The sequence below is a fragment of the Hemiscyllium ocellatum genome, chromosome 6, assembly GCF_020745735.1.
Source record: "Hemiscyllium ocellatum isolate sHemOce1 chromosome 6, sHemOce1.pat.X.cur, whole genome shotgun sequence".
NCBI lineage: Eukaryota > Metazoa > Chordata > Chondrichthyes > Orectolobiformes > Hemiscylliidae > Hemiscyllium > Hemiscyllium ocellatum.
In genome coordinates, this window is record NC_083406.1 from 125,402,219 (window position 1) to 125,425,344 (window position 23,126).

The 23,126-nt window shown below is 41.8% G+C and overlaps 1 protein-coding gene across 3 annotated transcripts in view; it reads left to right on the top strand.

Annotated features, from left to right (window-relative positions):
• The window catches only part of LOC132816916 (F-box/WD repeat-containing protein 7-like), a 212,418-nt gene that overhangs the window by 110,042 nt on the left and 79,250 nt on the right, over positions 1 to 23,126 (top strand). For all 3 annotated transcript variants that reach the window (XM_060826939.1, XM_060826941.1, XM_060826940.1), the window contains one exon: positions 11,772 to 11,854. In XM_060826939.1, coding sequence (XP_060682922.1) covers positions 11,772 to 11,854 — 83 coding nt within the window. The remainder of the gene's footprint in view (positions 1 to 11,771; positions 11,855 to 23,126) is intronic.

Genomic DNA, 23,126 nt, shown 5'->3' on the forward strand with positions numbered 1-23,126 from the left:
GGATATTAGTACTCCTCAGATTGAAGTGAAAACCATCCTATTTGTAGAGGTCTCACCTTACCCTAGAATGAGCCTCAATTATCCATATACCTGAAACCCATCACTCCTGCACCATCCCTGCAGCAGTTCAGCTGATATCTCTCCATATTTCCTTGCCTCGCTATCACGGGGCATGGGTAACAAACCAAAGATGATAACTGTTTGTTCTCACTCTGTTTCCATCCTAGTTCCCTGAAATCCTGCCTTATATCCTTATCCCTCTTTCTACCCACGTTGTTGGTACCATTGTGGACCACGATGAAAAAAGGATGACATTCCCATTGAAATTCCGTGAATCAGAGGGCACAGAGTCTAAGGCGAACGGCAAACGAGTCAAAGGTGAATCTTGGCGCACAGTGCATGTTTTGGGTTATATTGTACTGTCCTGAGATTGAATTGTGCTTTTCCAAGGGGATTCAAAGAGAGAAATTTTGCTGAGTTGGCTGAACTGTTGTTGCAGAGAAACTTCTTCAACGTGATGGCCCGAATAGCCACTTCTTGGACTGTAATCATTCTTTGGTTCAATGAATGCATCCATATAGCAGAGACACAACCCATAACCTCTGCTAAGAGCCATAAATTAGATTGAAATGCTTGCTAAGGTAGAAAGCTAGGATTTAAAACTGTTCTTTATTTTCTATTAAGGATCTGGAGCATGTCAAAGTGCAGCTTAGCATTTGGAATTTATGATGCATATAACCTCTTGCTCAGGGTCATCTGGAAACAACTGCAGCAGTAAACATTTTGTGATAGTTGCAGTGTCCTTGTATGTGATTCTTCCCTCTCTACCCCCACCCCAACCTCCCACCCAAATAAAACTGGTTGCAGGGCTGAAATTCATAATTAAATATGATGAAAAGTAGTATAAATACTGGAAATCTAAAATGAAAGCAGGGATACTTAATGTGAGCACTTAACTCATTATTCCATCTTTCTGATTTTGATTAAATCTGTTGTATAGACTTTTGACCATTCTCTTCAGGCCAGCGTTATTGTGAAAAGTTGATGAAGGCTTAAGTGGTTCTTGTCTTGCTCACCCTCCCTCTCTGTGGGACCCACCCCTCTCCCCAACACCACCACCCCACCCAACCTCCATCCACTTACATTGTTAGTTGCTCAGCTGTATATTTATTTAGAATAGAATTTTCTCATTTTAGATTTGGGCTTGTATGTGTGCATCCCTGAAACTGGAACTTTCAGACAGCACTAAAGTAAAAGAAAGACATATTGTTGTGATGCTTAATCAGAGATTATTTGTACTGAGTAGTTGGCAAACATTGTCCCTGAAAACATGCTGGACGTTTCTCCAAAGTGTGCAGTAGAAGGTCAGCCACGATTGGAGTGAGTAGGACCGTACACTGGTATGATCTGAATGGCATATTGGGCAACTGGTGAAGATGCTGGAGACATATTCTAACAACTTTTGAAAGTGATTCAGATGAATTACTTGTGAAGAAATTACTTTGCAGACTCTGAAGAAAGAGCAGATTGGGGCAAGTTGTTTAGACCCTGTAAAAGATCTTGCACGTATATATTTGCTAATCACCCTGCTCAAAGATGTTATTGCACTGTTTTGTGGATGTACAACTTGAATTTTCTAGCTCAGAGGTAGAGACACCGTGCAGCACTGGAGCCTGAGTTCCTCAGGTTACTGTTCTTGGTCCAACCATTTGCAGCTGCTTCATCAATGACCTTTCTTTGATCGCAAGGTTAGAAGTGGGGTTCCTCGCCAGTATAATGTTCAGCACCATTCTCTGAAGCAGTCCATGTTGAAACACAACAAGACCTGGACAATAATCAGGCTTGGACTGACAAGTATGAGATAGTGAGGACTGAAGATACTGGACAGTCAGATTTGATAAAGTGTGGTGAAGGAAGAAGCACAGCAGGTCAGGCAACATCCAAGGAACAAGAATCGAAGTTTCGAGCATGGCCCTTCATCAGGACTGATGAAGGGTCGTGCCGGATACGTTGACTCTTGCTCCTCGGATGCTGCCTGATCTGCTGTGACTTTTCCTTCACCATATTTTATCAACTTGGGCTGATAAGTGGCGAGTGACAATTACCAGGCAATGATCATGTCCAACACGTGAGAATCTAACTATCACCCCTTGACATTCATTGGCATCACAAACTCTTAGTCTGAGTATCAACATCCTTGGTGGGGGGGGAGATTACTATCGATCAGAAACTGAACTGAACTGGACTACCAATTATCATATAGTGGCTGCAAAAGCAAGTCAGAGGCTAGGAATGCTGCAGTGAGTAACTCATCTCCTGACTCTCTAAAGCCTGTCCACAATCTACAAGACAAAAGTCATGAATGTGATAAAATACTCCCCACTTGCCTGGATGAGTGCAGCTCCAACAACACCCGCGAAGCTTGACAGTATCCAGGACAAAGTCACCTGCTTGATTGGCACCACAGCGAAGGGATGGTTTTCTGGATCAATACTTGGAGGAACCAACTGGAGAACAGATTACTTTAGATTGGATATTATGCAATGAGAATCGAATAATTGGTAATGTCATTGTGAGCGACTCCCTCGGGGATGTGTGATCGTAATGGAAAAAAATTTTCCATCAAGATGGAAAGTGAGGCAGTTGCTTCTGAGACGAGGGTCTTGTATGCTATTAAGGGAACCTATGGTGGTATGAGGCATACGTTGTCTATAAAGGTTTGGGAATTGTTACTGAAAGGAAGGACCATAAATAGGCAATTGCAAACATTCAAAGAGTGAATGGGTGAACTATGAAAATTATTGTCTGATGCAAGAGCACAAGGAGTTGTGGCAAACCTTGGCTTACAAGGTAAGAAGCATAGAAATTGGCAAGATAAACAATGGACCTGAAGATTGGGAACAGTTCAGAAGTCAGCAAAGGAGAACCAAGGGCTTGATTAAAGAAGAAAAAATAAAGTGAAAATAGAAAAATCAGGAAATCTGTGCAAACATACAAAATTGTAACAGGATGAGATTGTGAACATTCTTCCTGTAATTCCCCTATCATGAACCAGAAGTCTCAGTCTAAGGCTATGAGGTAGGCCATTTCGGACTGAGATGAGAAATTTCCAAGGGAGTAGAAAGCCTTTGGAAATTTCTGTCACAGAAAACAATTGAGGCCAAAACAATTGAATGATTTTTAGGAAGGAGCCAAATACGGTTCTTGTGCCTGAATGTATCCAAGGACATGAGGGAGAAAATGGGAACAGGGTATTGAGTTGGGTGATCAGCCATGGTCATACCAGATGGCAGAGTAGGCTTGAAGGGCTGAATGGCATACTCCTCTTTTGTGTTTTTATGTTTATAAATATTAGGAAGTTTCCAACTATGCTGACCTGGCTCAAAAAAGGAGTTGAGGTTGGGGCGGGCTAACTGTGATCTTGTTGAATGGCAGAGCAGGCTTGAGGGTCCAAATAGCCTACTGCTTCTTGCATTTAGATTCTTTGAACTGCTTTGAATGCACTTATTTCTCTCGTGCAAAGAGACCAGAACCATATGCAGTACTCCAAGTGCAGTCTAAAGCCCTGTACATTTGTAGTAAGACTATCCTACTTTAATAATTTATTTAGCATATAAAAAATAACAAATGCAGGGTTCATCTAACTTGGGATATCCTGCCAAATAATTGTAATACTATAAAATAAACATTATTTGTGTGAATTTGTATCCAGATGCAGCGTTATACTGAGTATTCATCGTCTTTATGGCTCCTGTGAAGAAAAATATTAACAAAAAATATTTTAAAAATTGAGGTACTTAACATGCACAATACAGAGGAATCTCAATTAACCACATTCGGTTATCCGAATATCTGATTATCCTGCAAGGTCCTGATGATTGGTTAAACTGTTATCTGGCATTCGATTCTCTGGAATTCAATTTAACCGACCAAAATACTCCCCTCCTGTGTCCTTTGGATACTTAAGGTTCCTCTGTTTTTGTCATTTTTTGCTCTAAATTAATAGTAGCAATGAGATCTCATTCATAATCTGTTTCACTCAATATACGTAATGCAGTATGTTGCGTTTCTTAGTGTTAAAGTTGCATTAAGTGATGGATACAAAGCTAATGGGTTATGCACGTCTATGACCTGGCTGATTACACACAGCAATGAGTCTCCAACATTATCTTCTCTGACTGACTGACTTAATAAATAAGATTTTTAAAAATAATAAATTTTATGATTGCCTGAGTGAAAAGCGTTGATGCGAAACAAGTAAGCCCCAACCATTTCTGCATCCAGTGTCCATCTTACATGAAATCCAGATGGGTTATATACAAACTAAATCAACCTCGACACTCCCCATCAAATGCAATGTAATTCAGGAGAGGATTGAAAGTGATTGCCAGGCTGATGTCGAAGGAGTTGCTGCAGTTAGGTATTGAGGGCAGAATTGCTTAAAGTTGATTGGTGACAAAGCTATGCATTCTTTGATGCATAGTTGTCACCAGCCCTCTAGTTCTGCTGGCTGACCCTGAACTCCTACTTCACATTTTCAGCTCAGAAATGTATTGCTGTAAAAGCGCAGCAGGTCAGGCAGCATCCAAGGAACAGGAAATTCGACGTTTCGGGCACAAGCCCTTCATCAGGAATGACTTTCCTCATTCCTGATGAAGGGCTTATGCCCGAAACGTCGAATTTCCTGTTCCTTGGATGCTGCCTGACCTGCTGCGCTTTTACAGCAACACATTTTCAGCTCTGATCTCCAGCATCTGCAGACCTCACTTTCTCCTTTACATTTCTGAGCCTTGCTCCAACCATTCCCACTTCGAACAGGTACAAATCTAGAGTTTATTTCTCTCAGTCCATTTGATAAACTGATGTAGCTTTCTATTGTCCATTATTATGGACCTGACTAAACCCCCTCAAAATATATTAAGAGGGCAGTTGTTTTCTTATTTTAAAGGTAAGTATAAAGTGTTGCAATCCAGGTGCAATTTGATTGGTCAAAATTAATCAACATTAAATAAAACACTTTATTTTTACACTAAAATGCTGACAAAAATAAATGATGTGAATTAGCTTAGCTAACTATTGAAATGGTTAACAAGGCCCTACTGCTAACTATATAATTCTTGTGTGGTTTGCCTTACCATACTTATCCAGGTAAGTTCTCCTGATTTATGGAAGGTGAGCAAGATTAGAGGAGTTGGCACTGAGCTAGTTACCATTGAATCTGCAGTGTCTGAACTGCTTTGAACTCAGTCAGTTTCTGGTCAATGTTCATCCACAGGATGTAGGGCATGAGGTTTTCAAATCTGGCAATGTTGAATTTTTCCTCCTAGCCAAATACCATCCTAACTTGGAATTATATTGCTGTTTTCTCACTGTCGCTGGGTAAAAGACCTGGCATTCCCTTCCTAAAGCACGGTGGGTTCACATATATCTGGTAGACAGCTGTGGTTTCTGTTTTTGTTTCAAATTTCCAACATCCATAATCTTTGCTTAGTGGTTTATAAAGATAGCTCATCTCAATCTTTAAGGCCAATTAATCATTAGCAACAAATGTTGGTCTTGACAGTGATGCTCATGTCTCTTGAAAAATCAAAAAACCTAAAGGAAAATGCTTAGATTCCTGAAGAAGGGCTTATGCCCGAAAAGTCGAATCTCCTGTTCCTTGGATGCTGCCTGACCTGCTGCGTTTTTCCAGCAACACATTTTCCGCTGTGATCTCCAGTCCTCACTTTCTCCATTCAGCCCTTTGGACCTGCTCAGCTATTTGATAAGATCATGGCTGATCAACCTATTCAGTGCTGTTCATGCTTTCGCCCTGCATCCTATAGTCCCTTTACGAATGGCAGAATTTCTTTCCTACAGGTCATGAGTGAATCTGATGTATTTTTATCAGAATTATTTGAGTTTCCTGATCACCATGAATGAGACCAGATTTATTAACTGTGGGATTCTAACTTGTATTCTTAAGAGAAGTAGTCTGGGCCTGTGAAATTGCTAGCCCAGTGACATTTGCTCTTGGTCATGTAGGTGAGCAGAGAGATCTGCGTCCATGTGCATAGATCCCTGAAAGTTGCCACCCAAGTTGATAGGGTTGTTAAGAAGGCATACAGTGTGTTAGCTCTTATTGGTAGAGGGATTGAGTTTCGGAGAGTCAAGGTCATGTTGCAGCTGTCCAAAACTCTGGTGCAGTCGCGTTTGAGGTATTGTGTACAGTTCTGGTCACTGCATTGTAGAAAGGATGTGGAAGCTTTGGGAATGGTTCAGAGGAGATTTACCTAGATGTTGCCTGCTATGGAGGGAAGGTCTTACAAGGAAAGGCTGAGGGACTTGAAGCTATTTTTTGTTAGAGAAAAGAAGGTTGAGAGGTGACTTAATTGAGACATAGGGTGGACAGTGAGAACCTTGTTCCTCGGATGGTGATGGCTAGCATGAGGGGACATTGAGGGGTGATAGAGATAGGACAGATGTCAGAGGTGGTTTCTTTACTCAGCAAGTAGTAGTATACTTGCCAACTTTAAGGACATTTAAATGATCATTAGATAGACATATGGATGAAAATGGAATAGTGTAGGTTAAATGTGCTTCAGATTGGTTTCAAATGTCGGTGCAGCATCAAGGGGTGAAGGATCTGTACTATGCTGTAATGTTCTAGAACATAGAACATAGAAGGATACAGCGCAGTACAGGCCCTTCGGCCCTCGATGTTGCGCCGACCGAATCCTACCTAGCCTATACTAGCCCAATAACTTCCAAATGCCTATCCAATGCCCGCTTAAATGACCATAAAGAAGGAGAGTTCACCACTGATACGGGCAGGGCATTCCATGAACTCACAACCCGCTGTGTGAAGAATCTACCCCTAACATCTGTCCTATACCTACCACCCCTTAATTTAAAGCTATGTCCCCTAGTAACACCTGACTCCATTAGCGGTAAAAGGTTCTTAGTATCTACCCTATCTAAACCCCTAATCATCTTATACACTTCTATCAGATCTCCCCTAAACCTTCTCTTCTCCAATGAGAACAGCCCCAAGTGCCTCAGCCTTTCCTCATAAGATTTTCCTACCATTCCAGGCAACATCCTGGTAAACCTCCTCTGCACTCGTTCTAAAGCTTCCACATCCTTCCTATAGTATGGTGACCAAAACTGCAAACAATACTCCAGATGAGGCCGCACCAGAGTCTTATACAACTGCAACATGACCTCAGGACTCCGGAACTCAATTCCTCTGCCAATAAAGCCCAGTACACCATATGCCTTCCTCACAGCACTATTTACCTGGGTGGCATATGTTCCATATTCCATGTTCTATTTCTATCCTGCCACACAATTTGTCACCGATCTACAATTAATCTATTTCACAAACTAAATTTTCTGAAAAGTTGTTTCCCTGTTTTTATAAACAACTCAAAGCTCAAAGGACCATGTTGATAATTGACTTCACTGTATAGAAATAGGATCAAAAAAAGAACTTGCATTTACATTTAGTGCTTTTGGAAGATTGCAACCACTGTTTCTGCAGCCCCTTCCCCTGAGGAACTGAGGATGCAGGGTGTCAGGTGCTGGGAACTTGTCAGTCCATCCACCGCTCTTTCCCCAATATATCAAACATGTCTTTGTTGCTTCCTGCTCTTGTCTGGAGTTAGAAACAAAACTGATGATTTCTTCCAATTTCTCGTCCTTCTCTCAGCTTGACCTAGTCCACCTCTTCCTTGACATCACTTTGAATTTCTCAGGCTCGGATGTCCACCTCTATCCATTACAAGCCCACGGACTCCCACAGTCACTTTGACTACACCGCCTCACTCCTTGGTTCCTGCAGGGATTCCATTCTATCAGTTTCTCTGTCTCCATTGCATCTGTTCCAATGATGCCACCTTCCAGTGGGCTGCTGCTTACATTTATCTCCATTTTCCTCAGAGGATTTTCTACCCCCAACTCGTACCACCACATGCAGTCCAATGCCTTCTTTGAACCTTGTCCGAGCCCAAAAAATATCTATTGACCATTACTGTTTCCTGTCACTCCGATAATTTCTGTATTCCTGTAACGCTTTAGACCTATAGCTTACTCTCAAGCCTGTTGCATGGTTGACGGAGTCCTTAATCATGATTGACCTATCTCCTGCACTTCTTTCTTCATCTTTTCTCTTCCTTCCCAAACAATGATAGAGTTCCCCTGTCCTCACTTTCCAACCCACTGTCTCCGTATTCAAACAATCATCCTCCATCATTTCTACCACCTTGAGCAGGATGCCACCACCACTCTCACATTCCCCCTCCTCTCCACTGGTAGCATTCACAGGAGCTTTTCTCTCTGGGACAACCTGCTTTCGTTCATGCCTTCAAATTAGAACAGTTGTGACATTTATCCATTCGCCAACTATTCAAGGCCCCAAACACCTTCCAGGTGAAGCAGCAATTCACTTCTTTCAATCTTGTCTACTTCATTTGCCAATCGCCATCCTTTTACGTTGGCAAGGCCAAAAAAACAGGTGGGGGCACCTGTTTTTCTGAACACCACTACTTTGTCCACCGGAGTGACCCTGACCTTTCCAGTTCTTGGCCGTTTCAATAAACCATGTTGCACTCACGCTAATATTTCTGAGCTGGCCCTGCTGCAATGTTCAAATGACCATGATGCAAACTCAAGGACCAACACCTCATTTTCCACTTGGACATTTTATAGCTGCACAGACTTGACATTGAATTCCACAATTTCAGAACTTGACTGTATGTTATCTGTCCTCCATTTTTTTTTCTGCATTCTTCTCCTATTCTTCCTCCTCTCTTTGTACATCATTTATTCCCTTTGGTCTTCCTCTGCTGCTATCAGAAATATTTTGAAAAGCCATTTTCCAAATCCATTTCAGTTACAAAAAATCATGTTCAACTTGAAACTCTTTCCCTCAACACAGTTGTTACCAAATGACCTGAGTTTTTCAAGCACTGTTGTTGTGGATCTGTTCGTCAAGCTGGGAATTTGTGTTGCAGACGTTTCGTCCCCTGTCTAGGTGACATCCTCAGTGCTTGGGAGCCACCTGCGAGGCGCTTCTGTGATGTTTCCTCCGGCATTTATAGTGATTTGTATCTGCCGCTTCCAGTTGTCAGTTCCAGCTGTCCGCTGCAGTGGCCGGTATATTGGGTCCAGGTCGATGTGCGTATTGATTGAATCTGTGGATGAGTGCCATGCCTCTAGGAATTCCCTGGCTGTTCTCTGTTTGGCTTGTCCTATAATAGTAGTGTTGTCCTAGTCGAATTCATGTTGCTTGTCATCTGAGTGTGTGGCTACTAAGGATAGCTGGTCGTGTCGTTTTGTGGCTAGTTGGTGTTCATGGATGCGGATCGTTAGCTGTCTTCCTGTTTGTCCTATGTAGTGTTTTGTGCAGTCCTTGCATGGGATTTTGTACACTACATTGGTTTTGCTCATGCTGGGTATCGGGTCCTTCGTCCTGGTGAGTTGTTGTCTGAGAGTGGCTGTTGGTTTGTGTGCTGTTATGACTCCTTGTGGTCGCAGCAGTCTGGCTGTCAGTTCAGAAATGTTTTTGATGTATGATAGTGTGGTTAGTCCTTTGGTTTGTGGCATGTCCTCATTGCATTGTCTTTCCCTGAGGCATCTGTTGATGAAATTGCGGGTGTATCCGTTTTTGGCGAATACATTGTATAAGTATTCTTCCTCTTTTTGCAGTTCTGGTGTACTGCAGTGTGTTGTGGCCCTTTTGAACAGTGTCTTGATGCAACTTCTTTTGTGTGTGTTGGGGTGGTTGCTTTCGTAGTTCAGGACTTGGTCTGTGTGTGTGGCTTTCCTATATACCTTTGTGGTGAATTCTCCGTTCGGTGTTCTCTGTACCAGCACGTCGAGGAATGGGAGCTGGTTGTCCTTTTCTTCCTCTCTAGTGAATCGGATTCCTGTGAATGTGGCGTTGATGATCCGGTGTGTGTTCTCTATTTCTGTGTTTTTAATGATTACAAAGGTATCATCTGCAACACACATTCCCAGCTCGGCGAACAGAATCACAACAACAGTGAGCACACGAGCTACAAATCTTCTCCCAAACTTTTTCAAACACTTAATTTCAGGTTTCCAGCATCCGTAGTATTTTGCTTAAATTTCTGATTTTTGTTCAGCCCGTTAACTACTTTGAGGGAATGAAAACAGAAATTGCTGGAGAAACCCTCTGCTGTAACGTTCTATGTTCTAAGTGTGGCAGCACCTGTGGAAGAAAAGCAAACTAAATATAACGCAGACTAAATTTCAGAATGATTGTATGTTAAAGCATTTCATTTACGGAGCTATATAAAAGTGTAGCATTTTGAGGAATGGAGTTGAATAGGACCTTTAATGTTTCACTGGGCTTGAAACGCTAACTCTGTTTTTGTTCCCACAGATGCTGCCAGACCTCTTGAGTTTCTCCAGCAATTTTGTTTTTTTTGTTGCAGATCTCTTACATTTGCAACTCTTGGTTTTATTGAGCTATTTTGAGAGAGTGTGCAAATGACAATGGAAAATGTATCTGAATGGGTGGATTGGAAATGGAGAGTTGGCAGTCAAAATAAGTCATGAAGTAGTCAAAGGTTCTACTGTTCTGGCACAGAGTGTATGATGAACAATTGGCAATAAAATTGCAGAAGGGATAAGAATTTTCTTTGTATGAGATTTTATAATCTAGAATCCACTGCCTGAAAGGATTGTGAAGGCAAATTCAATCCTACTGTAGCTTTCAAATAGAATCGGACAAATCCTTGAAAAGGGGGTGAGGAGAATGGGTTGCAGGACTGCGAGGCTAGTGCTTGGGAACAGGAATGCTGTCATCACACATCTCTCCAAGCTGGAACAGATTGATGGACAAACAAACTCCTCTGCTGTGATTGTCCAGAGTATTTCAGACCGATTTCTTTTAACCAAAACCAGATTTAATAGATTGCCCCGATGTTAGTTGTTTTTGGGATCCTAATATGTGCAAAATTACAGCCTATATAACGCAGACTAAATTTCAGAATGATTGTATGTCAAAGCATTTCATTTACGGAACTAGATAAAAACAAAATGCATTAAAAGTATAGCATTTTGAGGAATGGAGTTGAACAGGACCATTATCCCTAAAATACATAAGGATTTATCATTTTGCAACAGAGCTGAAAATTTGCTAAGAGTTTCAGACATGGGGTCACTAAGAGCTGCAGCATATGAGAAGCTGAATAGACTGATCGGTTCTGAAATCTCGGTTTGTAAATACAGCCTATGTTCTGTTGTAGTGCTTTCTGCTGAAAGGCTCACCACGTTGTTTACAAGAGCTTGTTAAATGGGCTACTAGTATTTAAATAAGTCATTTTACTGGTTGAGACTACATATAACCCCACTAAATCAGCTGCTTTTTGTTTCTCTTGGAGGTTGTATAAAAAGAGTTGTATGAAATTGCTGCAAAGGATGGAGCCGAGTATCTACAGGTCTGCTTTGTAATAGATCTCGTACAAGAAGAGCTTCCCTGTTCAACATTTTCTATCTGTCTTGTTTTACAGAAAAGATTACTGAGTGATTATTGTTTAAAACAATTAACAGTCTGGATGGATGGCTATTAGGAGTTATTTGTAGTTGTCAGGAACAATTAACTCTGAGTCCTGTCTCTGTTTATTTGATTTGCCCTTTGTAGAATAGTTTATGACAAACCAAGAATCCTATTAATATCCCATTTCCTGTTGTTTATACTTTGTTAACTGGTGTACTCAGCAGACCTAAATTTGTTTTCTCAAATTCTCATTCTCTTTTCACAGATGAAGCGAAAGTCAGAGAATGGCCTTGATGTGCGAGCACTCTCACCAGGAAAGAAGCTGTGCAAAGGGTCAGAATATTCCAGGTATTGACAGAGTAGGCAGCTGCCGGGATGATCATTCATGCTTTGGCTCAAACCTGATGACTAGGCCGCCTGCCTGTTTAAACTTGCTATCATATGCTTTGACGTTTTCTATGACTAACTTTAATAATGCTGGAAGAATAGGTTGTAATTATACCAGCTTCCACTACTTACTCTGGCAGCTCATTCTAAACACACATCACCCTCTGCGTGAAAAAGTTGCCCTCACGTCCCTTTTTAATCTTTTCCCCCTGACCTTAAATCTGTGCCCTCTAGTTTTGGACTTATCTAGCCTGGGAAAAAGGCCTTGGCTGTTTGCCCTATCCATGCTCCTCATGATTTTATAACCTTTGTGAGGTTATCCCTCCGCCTCCACTCAAGGGAAAAAAGCCCCAACCTATTCCAGCCTCTTCCCTGTTGCTCAAGCTCTCCAATCCTGGCCACGCACATGTAAATATCTTCTGAGCCCCCTCAAGTTTAACAACGAGAGGGCATAGATTTAAGGTGAGGGGGAAGAGATACAAAAGCATCAGGAGGGGCATTTTTTTTCCACACAGGTTAGTGATTGACTGGAATGGGCTGCCAGAGATACTGGTAGTGGCTAGTACAATTTTGTTATTTAAGCAATATTTAGATAAGAACATGGATGGGAATGGTATGGAGAGATATGGACCAAATGCAGGCAAATGGGAATAGAATAATACTGAAGAGTGGGCAGCATGGACAAGTTGGGTGAATGAGCTGTTTCCATACTGTAGACATCTATGACAAGGATGTTACGATGGTGCCATATATCAGGTTAGTTCAGCCACAGTTGGAGTATTGTTTGCAGCCTGCTCACTGCAGAATAGCAAAGATGTGATTGCACTGTACAGGACGAAAAGGAGATTGATCAGGATGTTGCCTGATCTTCTCAAAAGTCTGTTAAATTTTATGATTTTAGCTTCCCCTGGCACTCACTCCATATTAGAGGCTTGGATGGAGTAGAATTTCTAAGCCCCATTTGGGAGGGTTTCTTGACACAGTATGTCATCAGTCCAACCTGGAAAAGGGTTATACCCCTGGACCTAGTTTTGTGAGATGAGCCAGGCCAGGTGAGTGAAGTTTCAGTGGGGGAGCATTTCGGGAGTAGTGACCATTTTATCATGAGTTTGAAGATACTTGTGGATAGGCATAGCAGCAGTCCTCGGATGCAGATGTTAAATTGGAGGAAAGCAAACTAAAACAATTATTAGGCAGGAACTGGAGAGTGTTGATTGGAGGCAGCTGTTTGAGGGTAAATCCACATTTGACATGTGGGAGTATTTCAGACAGGAGCTGATCAGAATTCAGGAGCAGCAAGTTCCTACGAGATTGAAGGTTAGGTATGGCAAGTTAGGTGAACCTTGGATGACCAGGGATATTATGGTCTTGGTCAAAATGAAAAAGGAAGGATATGTAATGTCTACGAGGAAAGATCCTAAACAAGGAATTTGAAGGGCTAAAAGGGATCGTGTTGAGTCACTAGCAAACAGGATTAAGCAGAATCCCAAGGCTTTTTTATATACAATGCAAAAAAGTAGCCGGGCAAAGGGTTAGTCCACTCAAGGACAAAGAAGGGAATCCGTGTGGATCCAGAAGGGGTAGTTGAGATCCTAAATGGATACTTTATATTGGCATTCACCAGAGAGATGGCATTGATGGAGGATGATCTCAGGGAAGGGCGTGTCATATTTCTAAGCCAAGTTGCAATTAATAAGAAAAAGGTTTTGTGCATCTTAAAACATATTAAGATAGATAAGTCCCTGGGTCCTGATGGGATCCATCCCGGAATATTGAGGGAGGCAAGAGAACAAGTTGCTGAAGCGTTGACTGACACATTTATATCCTCTCTGACCACTGGTGAGGTCCCAGAGGACTAGAGAATGTTGGCCCATTGTTTAAGAAGGGTAGCAGGGATAATCCAGGAAATTACAGCCCTGTGAGCCTCCTGTCAGTGTTAGGGAAATTATTGGAACAGAATCTTAGGGACAAGATTGCTAACTCCTTAGAAGAAAGGATTAGGAATAGACAGCATGGTTTTGTGTGGGGGAGGTCATGTCTCATTAAGTTGATTGAGTTTTTTGAGGAGATGATTGAGGAAGAAACAGTAGTTGTTGTCTGCATGGACTTCAGTAAAGCCTTTGACAAGGTTTCTCTTGACAGACTGATCCAGAAGGTGCTGGCAAGGTAGATACAAAACTGGCTTAGTCATAGGAGACAGAGGGTAGTGGTGGAAGAATCCTTTTCAGAATAGAGGATGGTGACTCGTGGTGTTCCACAGGGATCAGTCCTGGGACCTCTGCTGTTCATGATGTACATAAATGATTTGGAGGAAAACCATAGCTGGTCTAATTATTAAGTTTGTAGATGATACAAAGATTGGTGAAGTTGCAGATAGTATCAGAGGATACACAGGATGTAGATCATTTGGAGGCATGGGCAGATAAAAGAATGCAGGTACAGTTTAGTTCGGACAAATGTGAGGTGATCCATTTTGGAAGGTCAAGTACAGATGGAAATTATGCAGTGAATGGCGGAACCCTTAGGAGTATTGATGTGCAGAGAGATATGGGTGTGCAGGTCCACAGACCACTGAAGATAGAAGTGCAGATAGATAAGATAATAAGAAAGGCCAATGGCATGCTTGCTTCGTTGGAAGGGATAGTGAGTATCAAGATTGGCAAGTTCCGCTGCAGCTTTAAAGAACTTTAGGCCACACTTGGAATATTGCGTACAGTTCTGGTCACCACACTACCAGAGGCATGTGGATGTTTTAGAGAGGGTACAGAAAAGATTTATCAGAATGTTAGCTCGTACAGGGGGTTTTAGCTCAGAGAGGTTGGATAGACTGGGTTTGTTTTCACCGGAATGCAGGAGGGTGAGGGGTGACATAATAGAAGTTTATAAGATTATGAATGGCATGGATAGAGTGGAAAATGAGGCTTTTTCGCAGGGTGGAAGGGTCAATTACGAGGGGACACGAAGGGGGAAGTTTTTAAAGGAGATGTGCAAGGCACATTTCTCACACAAAGGGTGGTGAGTGCCTGAAACATGCTGTCAGAGGAAATGGTAGAAGCAGACACAATATCAGCATTCAGGAAGCACTGGACAAATACATGAATCGAAAGGGTGTAGAGGGATAAGGATCCTGTAAGTAAAGACTGTTTTAGTATGGAAGGGCAAAATGCGTCATTGCAGGCTTGGAGGATGGAAGGACCTGTTCCTGTGCTGAATTGTCCTTTGTTCTTTAAACATAACATAGATTTGCGAATGCGAAGTTGACTATAGTTAATCAAATGTTTAACAACCAGGTGTCTGTTTATCCCATCATTTTATTATAATAGATTCCAGCATTTTCTCTACTACTGATGTAACACTAACAGGCCTTAGTTCCCTGTTTTTTTTCTCTAAGTTGTGGGGTGACATTTGCTTCCTTCCAAAGTTGAGGGATCATTTCACAATCTATGGAATTTAGGAAGTTAATCAACTATCTCTCCAACCACCACCTTCGCACTCTGGAATGAAGGCCATCAGGTCCTGGCGGTTTGTCCATCTTCAACCCCCATCAATATCTTCAGTGCAATTGTCTTGCTAGCACTAATTTACTTCAACTCCTCATTCTCCCTCGCCACTTGCATCTCTCCTTTTAAGAGAGTTCTGGGATCTTTCTCAATGAAAATGAGCACATCTGAGGTTGCAGAATCAAACTGCACAGAAGAGGTCCTATGGACCCTTGTGGCCAATACGCACTGAACCCTCTTTCCAACACTTGACTTGTATCCTTGAATGTTCTGACACTTCTGGTGTGCTCCCTTACAGCTTCTCTGCAGTTTTTCTCTTCCCCAATATAAAATCTCCTGACTCTGCCTTTGATGGATACATGCATTTTAGCCAAGTATTTCCTTTTTATGTACCAATGAAAGCTTTTGCTGCACTTTTTTTTGTTAGTGTGATTGCGTTCATAGTATATTTTCCCTTTCCATCGCTGTTTGGCTCTCCTTTTGTGTATTGCAAATTCTTTTAGACTTTGATTGATTTAAAATTGTCACTTGTATCTAGGCATGGTGCAAAGTGTTTATGTCCCAACATTGTGGTGCCGTCTTGCATTACAGGATAAATTACTGATTAAATTAATTTTAAACTGATTATTGATTATCTTCCAAAATTCTATCGGTTGTGAAAACTGAACCAGCTTTTAAACTTGATCCTTCCCTCGCCATAGATTTTGCCCCTCTGCTCCTCAGTCAGGCAACTTGATAGCCTTTTTCTTTTTAATCTTGAGCAGCCCTGAACTTCCTTTGTCGCTAGAATTGACCTGTTTTCAGATTTTGTATCTTGAGGAAATTTATGCTTGATTTAATTCCTGCAGCAGCTCTTTTAAAAACTAACCGGTGCCTGTTTACTGCAGTGCCCCTTAATGTATTTTTCCAATCCACCTCTGCCAGTTTGTGCCTCATGCATTCATGATTTCCACTTATGAAATTTAACATCCTTGCTTCAGAATGAACTACCTCACTTTGAAAAATGTAAAATTCTATTTACAGGTAAACAACTGGGAACTGTCAGTGTATAATTTGATCAAAAATTCTAGCCCCCTTCTAAAATTCCCCTGCTTACAGACACAGGACAGATAACACAAATTAATGTTATGGTTGGAAGGGGAAAAGATAACTCGTGATTAGATTACTTAGTGTAGAAACAGGCTCTTTGTCCACACCGACCCGCCGAAGCGCACCCACCCAGATCCATTCCCCTATACCTAACACTACGGGCAATTTAGCATGGCCAATTCACCTAACCTACACATTTTTGGACTGTGGGAGGAAACCGGTGCACCCAGAGGAAACCCACACAGACACGGGGAGGATGTGCAAACTCCACACAGTCAGTCGCCTGAGGCGGGAATTGAACCTGGGTCTCTGGTGCTGTGAGGCAACAGTGCTAACCACTGTGCCACCGTGAAGTAATTCATTGGCCCCGATCTACAAGGTTCACTGAAGTGATCCTTTTGCTTGAGGTTTTTCTATTATTCATAGAGTCCTACAGCACAGAGGTAGGCTTTTCGGCCCAAATTGGTCTATGTCGACCAAAATGTCCATCGATGTTAACCCCATTTCCCTGCACTTGACCCATGTCCTTCTAAACCTTTCCTATCCATGCATTTGTTCAAATGTCTTTTAAACATATCCACCTCAACTACTTCAGCTGGCAGCTCATTCCATATGCATATCACCCTCTGTGTTTTTAAAAAAAAAGTTACCCCTCAGGTTCCCTTTTATTCTTTCCCTTCTAACCTTAGGTGCTGGAAGACTGGAGGTTGGCAAACTTGGTGCCACTGTTTAAGAAGGGCGGTAAAGACAAGCCAGGGAACTATAGACCAGTGAGCCTGACCTCTGTAATGGGCAAGTTGTTGGAGGGAATCCTGAGGGACAGGATGTACATGTATTTGGAAAGGCAAGGACTGATTAGGGATAGTCAACATGGCTTTGTGCGTGGGAAATCATGTCTCACAAACTTGATTGAGTTTTTTGAAGAAGTAACAAAGAAGATTGATGAGGGCAGAGCGGTAGATGTGATCTATCTGGACTTTAGCAAGACGTTCGATTAGCAAGGTTAGATCTCATGAAATACAGGGAGAACTAGCCATTTGGATACAAAACTGGCTCAAAGATAGAAGGCAGAGGATGGTGGTGGAGGGTTGTTTTTCAGACTGGAGGCCTGTGACCAGTGGAGTGCCACAAGGATCGGTGCTGGGTCCACTACTTTTTGTCATTTACATAAATGATTTTGATGCGAGCATAAGAGGTACAGTTAGTAAGTTTGCGGATGACACCAAAATTGGAGGTGTAGTGGACAGCGAAGAGGGTTACCTCAGATTACAACAGGATCTGGACCACTTGGGCCAATGGGCTGAGAAGTGGCAGATGGAATTTAATTTAGATAAATGTGAGGTGCTGCATTTTGGGAAAGCAAATCTTAGCAGGACTTATACAATTAATGGTAAGGTCCTAGGGAGTGTTGCTGAACTAAAAGACCTTGGAGTGCAGGCTCATACCTCCTTTAAAGTGAAGTCTCAGATAGATAGGATAGTGAAGAAGGCGTTTGGTATGCTTTCCTTTATTAGTCAGAGTATTGAGTACTGGAGTTGGGAGGTCATGTTGTGGCTGTACAGGACATTGGTTCGACCACTGTTGGAATATTGTGTGCAGTCCTGGTCTCCTTCCTATCGGAAAGATGTTGTGAAACTTGAAAGGGTTCAGAAAAGATTTACAGGGGTGTTGCCAGGGTTGGAGGATTTGAGCTCAGGGAGAGGTTAAACAGGCTGGGGCTGTTTTCTCTGGAGCGTCGGAGGATGAGGAGTGACCTGATAGAGGTTTACAGAATTAAAGGGCATGGATAGGGTAAATAGGCAAAATCTTTTCCCTGGGGTCGGGGAATCCAGAATTCGAGGGCATAGGTTTAGGGTGAGAGGGGAAAGATATAAAAGAGACCTAAGGGGCAACCTTTTCACGCAGAAGGTGGTGCGTGTATGGGATAAGCTGCCAGAGGAAGTGGTGGAGGCTGTTACAATTGCAACATTTAAAAGGCATTTGGATGGGTATATGAACAGGAAGGGTTTGGAGGGATATGGGCCGGGCGCTGGCAGGTGGGACTAGATTGGGTTGGGATATCTGGTCGGCATGGGCGGGTTGGACCGAAGGGTCTGTTTCCATGCTGTACATCTCTATGACTCTATTGCTGCCCTCTTTTTCTCGATTGCCCAACCTTGGGAAGAAAACTGAGTGCATTCACCCAATCCATGACTCTCCCTATAACTCAGACCATTGAGTCCTGGTAAATTTCTTCTGCACTCTTTCCAGTTTAATAACATCTTTCCTACAGTAAGGTGATCGAAACTGAAGACAATATTCCAAATATGGCCTCCAAGCCTGTATAGCTGCAACATAAGTTCCCAATTTCTATACTCAGTACCCTTACTGATGAAGGCCAGTGTGCCAAAATGTACAAAAAGGCTGGTACTTCCAAATAAATCTGTTGGACCATCATCTGGTGGTGTTTGATTTTTAACTTTAAGACCAGAGAAATAGCAAAAGGAGTAGTCCGTTTGCTCCCTCAAGCCTGCTCCACCATTCAATAAGATCATGGCTGATCCGACATGCCTCACATTGACTTTCCTGTTCTTTCCCCATAACTGTTGACACCTGACTGATCAAAAATCTATCTGTCCCATTCTTTACAGTGTCCAAAAGTTTATATCTGTTGTAAGGAAGTTTCCTTTTCCAAAATTCCTGTGCCAAGTTAATGTCAAATCATGTCAGCAATGCTATTAAAGATCCATATAATTCATTCAAAATAAAATCCCAGGAGAGTACAGTGCATTCTATGTAAGAACATAAAATTTCAGTTCATTAAAAACTTGCTTAACGTTTCAATATGACTATCTGAAAGTACCTCTTACAAAAAATCCAGCAGCTTTACTGCTTTATATGCTTTCCATGTGATACATTTAATTAGATGCCAGCATTCCTGTTCCTCGTTTTTGGACTGAACTGTTTTATAACTTAAAAACACCCTCAAAAACAGGTGCTTGGTTCTTTGGAAATTATTTTAAAATGCAGTGGCAGCTAAAGTGGCCGAATCTGAATATACTGCTGGATATAGATCTTACCCAGCCAACTAATATGCTTCAGTGAAATCCAGCTTTCTCATATAACAAGTTCTCGAAATCCACTAGTATGGACTCAGTTGTTAATTGGGAGAGGTAGCAACTGAGGAGAGATGAGAATTTATTCCATGGATTTATAATGATTTGCATTCCTTGAAAAAGTTGTGAAAACAGATCACAGGGAAACGTTCGAAAGGAATTGGCCATATACTTGATTAGGATTTGCAGGCAATTGTGAAGAAAGCATGGGGCAATAAAATTAATTGGATAGTACTTCCAGAAAACTAGGATAAATACAATGGTTCCTGGAAAATGGTCATTGTTAACAAGATCAATATTTATTTTTATGTGTAGTAGATGATAAGCTTAAGGGAATCAGTAAATGAACCACTCTGTGCATAATTCCCAAATTCTGATCTGTTGTGGTAGCTGCAGTATTTCTGTGGCTGGTCCACTTCAGATTCTGGTTAATAGTGGGGACCCCCCCCCCCCCCAAAACCAAAGGATGATGTTTGTGGAACATTCAGCAATGGTAATGCCATTCAGTTTTAAGGGGAGGTGAATACTCTTGATGGTTACAACCTGGCACTTGTGTAACATGAATTACTCTGTATTTAGGGACAATTTGTCTGGTTAGCATGCAAAACAATATTTTTCACTGTATCTCCATGTGTGTGACAAGAATAAATCAAACCATGTTACTTACCATTGAATAGTAGAGCCGTAACTGGTAGGCAAGGTTGGCTTTATTATCTGATGAGCTAACCAATGGTACTGAAAACTTAAGCCAGAACTGTTACTGGACCCAAAACAATAACTCTTGTTTTCTCTCCAAAGATGCTGCCAGACCTGCGTTTAGTTTCTGATTTTCAGATTCTGGAGATTATTCCTTTTTTTTTGGTTTAGTACTAAAAACTTGTCTGCTCACTGTCGTCTTATCAGGCCATGAGGCTGTTCTGTGGTAGATTAATAAGAGGGTCACCATACCTTGGGTTGGGGAGAGATTGAGACGAAGAATCCTTCATGGTAACCTGAGCCTCGGGCAAATATGTTCTGGAGACGAGACAAGTGATATGTGGAAGATACAATTGAAGATGTAAACCAGGTTTCAAATGCCTTTTTTTTTCTCCCCATGCATAATGTGCATTGGATTAAGTGTGGAAAACGGAAGAAGTGATGGCATAGTGGTGATAACGCTGGATTAATAATCCAGAAGGCCAGGCTGATCCTTGGGCATGGGTTCAAATCCCATCACAGCTGTTGATGGAATCTAAATTTGACTAATAAATCTGGAATTAAAAGCTTGTTTCAGTAACAGTGACAGTGTCAGTTGTTATACAGTAGGAAATAGGCTTTATGTTGGTCAAGGTGACTTAACTGACTGCAACTCTCGAGCAAGTTACTCTGTTCAAGGACCATTATTGCTAAGCAACAAATGCTGGGCTTGCCAGCGATTCTCCACACTGATCTGTTCATTGGGATGCATGCGAACAGCAGGTACTATGAGAGTGCAGCTAATGATTGCTGACATGCTTGCTGCTGATCCCCACCCCTTACATAGGTGATGGAAGATGCCACAGCCTCTCATCAGCTGGTGTCCTTTTAATTTTTTATGAAATTAAGAACTAGGAAATGTGAGCTGCATATTAATGACCATCTGTTAGTGCTTTGATCCAGTATGAGTGGATACAAGCTGAACTTGGCTTTAATCTCACATCAAAGCTTTAAAATCAGGATTTCAACAAAAACAGGACAAAATTATGATTTTATGGATTCATTTGACAATGGATCATTTTTCAAGTAATTTTTTTGTTCATGCTGGTTGTAGTGTTTGAATGAAAGCTACTGGGTAAACTTGTTCCAGTGGCCCTGTCGAATATTCCCAATTCAGAGTCAGCTGCAAGGTTGGAGGGGGTTTGTGATCATCTCAAGGTATGATGGAATACCTCCAACCTAATGGAACAAAGGAATAGACAATGGATATATTGATTAAGAGTTAATTGAGTGTGAATTGGTTGCAAAAAGTCAGGAGCTAGTAATCATAGGGGTAAGTATTCCATGGATTATGGATTGTAATAAAGTTGTCACCAAGTGTGTCCTCTTGGACTTTGTTCAAAGATCTATTTCTTCTAATGTCCAGATCTATGCACCATGCCTCACATAGTTCCTTGAAAGTGAAGTTGCAAGTAGATAGGAGGAGGAAGGAGGAACTTGGTGTGCTTTCCTTTATTGGACAGAGCACTTAGGACAGCAGTTGGGAGGTCATGTTGTGGCTGTACAGGATATTGGTTAGGCCACTTTTGGAATATTCTTTGCATTTCTAGTCTCCTTCCTGTCGGAAAGATGTTGTGAAAAGGTTTGTAAAATCGTGAGGGGGTGTGGATAGGATAAATAGACCAGGTCTTTTTCCTGGGGTAGGGGAGTCCAGAACTAGAGGCCATAGGTTTAAGGTGAGAGGAGAAATATTTAAAAGGGACCTAAGAGGCAGCTTTTTTACACAGAAGGTGGTCCATGTACAACATGAGTTGCCGGTGGAAGTGGTGGAAGCTGGTACAATTGCAACATTTAAGAGGCATTTGGATGGGTGTATGAATAGGAAGGGTTTGGAAGGATATGTGCTGGGTGCTGGCAGGTGGGACTAGATTGGGTTGGGATATTTGGTCAGCATGGACGGGTTGAACCGAAGGGTCTATTTCCATTCTGTACATCTCTGACTCTACGACTCTATGGTGGAGGCTGGTACAATTGCAACATGTATAAGGCATCTGGATGGGTACGTGAATAGAAAGGGTTTAGAGGGATATGGGCCAAGTGCTGGCAAATGGGACTAGATTAGCTTAGGATATCTGGTCGGCATGAATGAGTTGGATGGAAGGGTCTGTTTCCATGATGTACATCTCTAGGACTCTAATATGATTTAAGCAATGACTTTAAAATCTTGCAGGGTAGCAATCCACTCCACTCCTGCAAACTCATCAATAAAATAATTATTACCAGATGTCAAGTGCTGCCAATCCATCATAGAGGTAAAGCAACCTAGCAACTGAGGAACTGGAGTAGACGATTCAACCCCTCCACCCTGTTCTGCCATTCACTTAGATCATGGCTGATCTGTAGCAAAACTCCATGTGTCTGCCTTTGGTCCACATCCCTTTAATACCTTTGTTTAACAAATATTCTTCTGTATCAGATTTAAAATTAACAATGTACACCCTCCACGGCCAATCTATCCTTCCTAAGTTGTAGAGCCCAGATCGAGTCTCACCCAGAGTTTGTATAGCTGCAGCATGACGTCTGCATTCTTGTACTCCAGTCCTGTTGAAATCAAGGCCAGTTTTTCATTAGCCTTTGATTGTTTTCTTCAATTGTTAGTGGCATTTTAAAGATCTATGCAACTGAATCCCCAAGTCTGTTTGGACATCCACTGTGTTTAACTTCATATTATTTCGAAAGGGCCTTGATCTATCCTTTCTTGGTCTAAATAGGTAACCTCACATTTCATTACATTAAACTCCATCTGCGTCAGTTTTGCTCAATCATCTTGCCCATCAGTATCCCTTTGTAATTTTATGCTATTCATCTGCAATG